This window comes from Sinocyclocheilus grahami, unplaced genomic scaffold, assembly GCF_001515645.1.
Source record: "Sinocyclocheilus grahami isolate Dianchi unplaced genomic scaffold, SAMN03320097.WGS_v1.1 scaffold1240.1, whole genome shotgun sequence".
NCBI lineage: Eukaryota > Metazoa > Chordata > Actinopteri > Cypriniformes > Cyprinidae > Sinocyclocheilus > Sinocyclocheilus grahami.
The window spans coordinates 225,281-231,743 of NW_015506419.1; the positions used below are offsets into that span (position 1 = coordinate 225,281).

At 37.6% G+C, this 6,463-nt stretch overlaps 1 protein-coding gene across 2 annotated transcripts; it reads left to right on the forward strand.

The window, feature by feature from the left end:
- Positions 1 to 2,708: 2,708 nt before the first annotated feature.
- On the forward strand, positions 2,709 to 6,463 carry r3hdml (R3H domain containing-like). Of its 2 annotated transcripts, none has more exons than XM_016254377.1 (6): positions 2,709 to 3,040; positions 3,926 to 4,226; positions 5,290 to 5,408; positions 5,732 to 5,834; positions 6,049 to 6,164; positions 6,309 to 6,463. In XM_016254377.1, exons 1-6 carry the CDS (start codon positions 2,973 to 2,975, stop codon positions 6,448 to 6,450), a joined length of 849 nt encoding a protein of 282 aa, XP_016109863.1. In that variant the 5' UTR covers positions 2,709 to 2,972; the 3' UTR covers positions 6,451 to 6,463. The 2 variants fall into 2 exon arrangements, with proteins under 2 accessions (XP_016109863.1, XP_016109864.1); XM_016254378.1 differs by having other exon boundaries at positions 2,709 to 2,965.

Sequence of the window (6,463 nt, forward strand, 5' to 3'; positions counted from 1 at the left end):
AAAATATGTTCCAAACAAGGATAAGTAAATAATGACAGAATTTTCATTTTTGAGGATAACTATAATGATTTGTGCAAAAAATAATTTGATTGATCAATTACGGTTCATAATATTCAGTCAGTTTAATTATGTGCTTATTCATGTTAATTTAGTGATGATACGTTTTCTTTTTTATCAATGTTATTTATTCATAGGTTTCACATTGTTACCATATTTCTGTGATTGTTAATTCTTTTGAATAAAATGCAAAAGCAACACCAGGGCCATGGGTTTGATTCGAGGGAATACTGTGAAAATGCATTGCTTTAATCCAGTGTCTGCCAGTATAAGTTTGTATCTGCATAGTTAGTTCCTCTGCTGTAAATATGTTAGTGGTAATTCAACGTGTAATGAGAAACCGTGTGGTGTGATTACTTTTTAATTCCAGTAACCAATGGTCAGAACAGACCCATTGTCTCTATTCCCTTCAAAACCATCCATCACCATGAACAGCTACATCACTTAGCAAATTTGTTTTCGGGCCTGCCAAAACAAAGTTTGGACTGCTGACATGAGAAATGGAGCGGCAGCAGGGAATGGGAAGCCCTGGATTTATGCTAAATGACGTGATTCATACACTGAAAGACCTGACTGCCCTTTCCATTGCTGTGGAGAAGATAATGGCACAGCTGTGCACCTTTTTAAGTCACTTTTTCCCTCTTGTTCAATCCCACAATGCACAAGGACCCTTCAGCCTTGTGCAGATGGGAAGCATGAACGAGATGTAGTCAAGGTAACCATTATGTGAATGAATTAAGCTTAACGTAAGCTATAACTGGTTATACCTTTAATGTTTTCCAGGGCTGCTTACATGCACTGAATGATTCATTTGATATTTCTGCTCAACATTCATCACCTCCTTTGATGTGTGATGACAGCACTATTAAGTATGTGATAGAATTGACAGAGACATGCCTGTAGCTATTTTTAAACGCTACACTCCACAAGGGCTCACTGTATAGCTTCGAGTTCTGTAGTCATCATATTAGCACATAAAACTGTCAAACATTTGACCCAGGGAAGGATGTTTACAAAATGCGTCTCATCAATGGCATGACCAAACTTGTGTATTTTGTGTACAAGGACAAAACCGTACATTACGTATCTTAGGAAGTGACATCATATGTTTGTCTAGAGAACAAGTCGCAGCTTTCTTGTCTATATAGTAAGTCAACAGAAAGTCTTCCAAACAGGCCTTTCGCTGAACCTTGACCCTGCTGACCGTGGCAGTTTTAGGATGACTGCTAACTTTTGAAGTTTTCTTTGAGGATGCCGAGCCTTACTATACAGGTACATGCTGAATGAAAAGTTAGAAAGCTAAATTAAGGCTACTTTATTATATTTTTAAATAATGTTGATTTTATGTTCACTATATTTTGCTTATAGTACTGTATTCAATACTTACATTTGCTAGATGTTACATCAGCCAAAAACAAACTAGAATTCTAAAGTATTGTCATTTAGAAGTGTTAATATCTTTCTGTTCTTTTACTTTTGACTATCAGCAAAGACTGGACTTTGCTATTAGAAGAATGACATCCGCACAATGGATTGTGAGACTGACAGTGGCATGGAGCAAGTGCAAACAGAGCGTAAAAAGCCATTAATTCTATGCAAATGATTGGCGCAAAACCCTGGACAGAAGCCAATGGTTCTGAGTTGCAGACTGTGACACAGTTTTTGGTGGATTTATTGTTTAAATAATATATTGTTATATTCAGGATTTAAATGCTGAAAAGTGCTTTTGTTGTGGCTGTATTAATATTAGTGTATTATATTATACATTGAAATAAAGGTTGTGTCTTTCCAACGTCTTTCCACCTAAAAACCTGTCATTTAAAACATTTTTTTGGATGCCTCTTTGTGTCAGAAACGCCCCAAAGCAACAGACAAGTGTGTAACATTTTGAGCAGGATTGTTCCACGCTATTGGACACCCACCGTAACAACACTTGATCTTTAGCTGGAAAAAATAATGTCCTGTTATAATGTTATTATTAATCTTGCATTGACATTTAGTTTATGCTGAGGTTGCTGTTTTCCAAAGGATTGCCCCATATCATTAATACTTCGGAATGCTCTCGATGACCCTGTTCAGTAGTTGTTGCAGTCAAAGTTGTGCAGTGTATATTGGCACTGCCCAGAGACTGAAGATATTACACATGGCATGCATGTCCTTCCTGGAATCCTAGACAGCTGGGACAACGTGCTGACTGGGCTATGACTTTAAAAGTTGGCCTTTGATTAATAGAAGAATAAAATCCCTCACTTTAATAAAATCCTTGCCTGTGTTTATTCAACTTATTTTATTGAAACGTTTTGCCAGGACGGCTAAGTGCAGCTCCAACCAAAGCTCACAAAAAGATTTCAAATGTCCAATATAAGCATAGTACAGAAACAGATGATTTAAAGGAAAAAGAGTCCGATGTAGCCACTATAAACAAGCATGGGCAATTTGTTTTTGAATATTACTTTGCATGCACTGTATTTTAGTTACTATGTCCTACAACTATGATTTTCAATGAAAGATAAATGACGAATTCAGAGGTGAGAGTTGCCCAAAAAGCGGTAAAACAACATTTGAAAATCACAAAGGTAATGGAAAGGAAGAGCAATAACTGTTGAAAAGTCATCAATCTTAAAATCCCATTGGAGAGCATGACTGTTTGGAGCTTCCATACTGAGTGTGTGCTGAAAAAGCAAAACCTTCCATTAAATTGTTTCCTGAACCTCAGGAACATCCCTGTGGGGGAAGAAAAAGAGACAAGGGCTTTTCTTTTACGTCAAATGGCCTTAGAGAGTTGGCCCAGTTAAAGTTTGCTGCCACACATGTCAGAGACGTTGTTTGCAAAGGCCAGAGTTTAAGTGGAGATCTTTTCAGCTGCTCTTCTCCAGGCTGTGCTAAAGCGCTGGAATCACTGCTGAAGGTAGCCTATGTGCTGTGAAAGACCACTCCAGCTGAAGACCCCCGCTCTCTTTAGACTGCAGGACTACATTCATAAGTATATGCCAAAATTTACTCTTCAATAGCCGTTATGTGTTTTTTTAAATGATTAAATTACAAAAAAAATGTCTATTTTCATAAAGGGGTTTATTGAAAGATCTTTGTTGTTGATGCACTGCTGCATTTTCCAAAGTTTAGATGTTTACATGTATAATATATTTAAAGAATAGTGAGGGTATTTGGGTGTAATGTCTGTCAGTTTGTTTAAACCATGAGTTTTTGCGGTGTAACTCATCCTGCAAAAACAAGATAGAGCAGTGCAAGTGATTTATTCTGTAAGGCAAGAGTACAATCATTCCCTGCTTTAATGAGAAATTTGATGTATGCATTTATTTGTCAGCTGGACGATTCACATAATAATATTATAATGTTGTTATCAAATAGGCTTACTGAAGTGCGATTTCAGTCCTCTATGAGGAAGTATTGGTATAACTGTCTCTTTTAATGTGTATTGTTTTGGTTTGTATTGTGTGTTTCTTGCTAATGGACCTTGAGTCTGGAAATAAAGTTGAATTGAATTAACCCTACTGTAACCCTTATTGTAAAAATTGTAGTTTTAAAATATAAATGGTAACTATAACTTTTAAATAGTTCACACAAAAATAAAAAATCTAAGTTTTATCACTATTTCCACCCCTAAAGGATGCGTTTGGCAATTTTTGGGCAACTATAAAAGTTTAGGTAACACAAAAGTCATCTGCTTATTATATCGATATGTTGACATGTTTATTCGATTACTATGGTCTAAAATGGTGTACAGGAATTGCAGGATTAAACTGTATTTAGCCTACACTTGAGTAGGGACTGTACTGTTCCTGAGCTTATTTTACTGGCTAATACAGTGAGAGATTGTTGACACTGAATTCTCTTTCCACAAATAAAGCACCTGTAGCCAACCAGACAGAAGGCAGATGATGAGTTTGGCCTGCGTTCAGCTGTTCTTTGCTGCCACGTTGTGGACACTGCCGTGCACCGCAACATCTGTGGCGCTGAGCAGCGCAACTCGGCTGCTTCATCTCAAAGATGTTTCTATGGAGGCCCTGCTGAGGAACAGCAGCGACACCAGCGCGCCTCGAACGCGGCGGAAACGCTTCATCTCCAGTAAAGACATGACGGCCATTCTGGACTATCACAACCGCGTGCGCTCACAGGTCTTCCCACCCGCGGGAAATATGGAATATATGGTAGGACATTTTTATTAGCTTTAGCCTACTACTTTTTAACATTAGGCTACTAATGTTTTATGGTCATCACATAGACACATACACAACATAAAAATATCCTAATTTTTTTCCTGAATTTAACATTTCAGGACAATCTAGTCGCTCTTTCCCATGCAATTACAATGCAAGGTGACTGAAAATCTCTAGCTCCAACAAGGGCTGAAGTTCACCATAAAAGTTTGAGTATCATAAAAGTGGACTGTATGACTTTAAATAGCGCGTCTTCTGACAGTATGTGATATCAATATTGTATTATAAGCCTATATTTAACTATCTTCACCTCAGTGAACTTAAGGGCCAGCGAATCATTTAGTTGAACTCGAGTCTGATTTGTGAACGAATCATTCAGATCAGTTTTAATTGAATTAACTAATTCATTCAAATGTGACCCTGGACCACAACAGCAGTCATAAGGGTCCATTTATACATCATCTGAAAGCTGGATAAATAAGCTTTCCATTATTGTTAGGATAGGACAATTATATTTGGCCGAGATACAGCTATTTAAAAATCTGGAATCTGAGGGTGCAAAATATTCGAAATATTGAGAAAATCGCCTTTAAAGTTGTCCAAATGAAGTTCTTAGCAATGCATATTACTAATCAAAAATTACGTTTTGATACATTTACTGTAGGAAATTTACAAAATATCTTCATGGAACATGATTTTTACTTAGGTAATATCCTAATGATTTTTGGCACAAAAGAAAAATCGATAATTTTGACCCATACAGTGTATTGTTGGTGCTACTTATGACTGGTTTTGTGGTCCATGATCACAAATATCTAATTCAAAAGAATCGTTGCTCATGATTCAGACATCGCTATGGCTTAGTAAAGCTGTAATATGTTAAATTAATGTCTGTTCCTCACAAAATCCATGTTGTATGGACAAAATTGATGATGATTTTTCTTCCTTTTTGTTGCTTATCATCTATATTTTCTAGTCACTGTCATTGCATGGGCTTTTTGGGTGAGCTATTTTTTGTATTATTTGTTTATTTGTCCTCTCTCTCCTTTGTGAGGTGTGGGATGAGAGACTGGCTAAATCTGCAGAGTCCTGGGCCGCTCAGTGCATTTGGGATCATGGACCGCCTCATGTTTTGCGACACATTGGACAGAACCTGTCCATCATCTCTGGAAGGTACAGACCCTTACAACCAGGGCCGTCCTTAGTTGACACGGGGCCTGGTGCGAGGTAGGGAGCCCCCCTCGGTCCGTTTGTGATCGCGTTCTGGGGGGGGGGAGTTCCCCCTCCGTCCGTTCACCGCAGGGCCCCCTCAAGCGTGGGGCCCAGTGCGACTGCACCAGTTGCACCTCCCTAAGGACGGCCCTGCTTACAACAACCTACTATATGGGTACAGTCATATATCAGCATGAATTAATATCCAAAAACCACGTCAGTTCTGGATCATATCTACACTTTCTATTCTGACTGTGATTGTTAATATTTCTTTCATTTTGCAGATACAGATCGATCATTGACCTGGTAAGATCCTGGTATGATGAAAGACACTATTTCTCCTACCCCAACAGATGCAGTGGCTCTGTCTGCACACACTATACTCAGGTGGGTCTCCAAAATACATATAATATTAAATATTTTATATATAATAACATTATTTATAATAAAATTTTATTTTTTTATTAATAATTTATTTTTTTGATTATCTATTTATATGAGTAAGTATATAAGTATTATATTTAATTGAATACAGACTCTTTTCAGAGATTTTTTTCAAGATATCTAGGATATTAAGTTTAGTAATGACTTTTTGATTCAGATGGTGTGGGCGACCAGCAATAAGATTGGGTGTGCTATCAGAAGATGTCCAAACATGTATGTTTTTGGGAGTATGTGGAAACGGGCCACCTTTCTGGTTTGCAACTATTCTATCAAGTAAGAATTTTTACTGTATCCATCAATACAATATTTGAATCTTAAAAATGCAGGAACTAATGGTTGTTTTTATGAAGCGGATTTTGGGAAAACGAAAGAAGAGGGTTAATAACCAAACACGTACATGTTCTTCTTCTGTTCCAGGGGGAACTGGGTTGGAGAGGCTCCATATAAGACAGGGAAACCATGCTCTGCGTGTCCCTCAAGTTATGGAGGATCATGCAATAAAAACCAGTGTGACTCCAGACCAAAATCCAGAAGAAATGCAAGCGGTGTTAGAGGCTAACAGATAAAAAAAA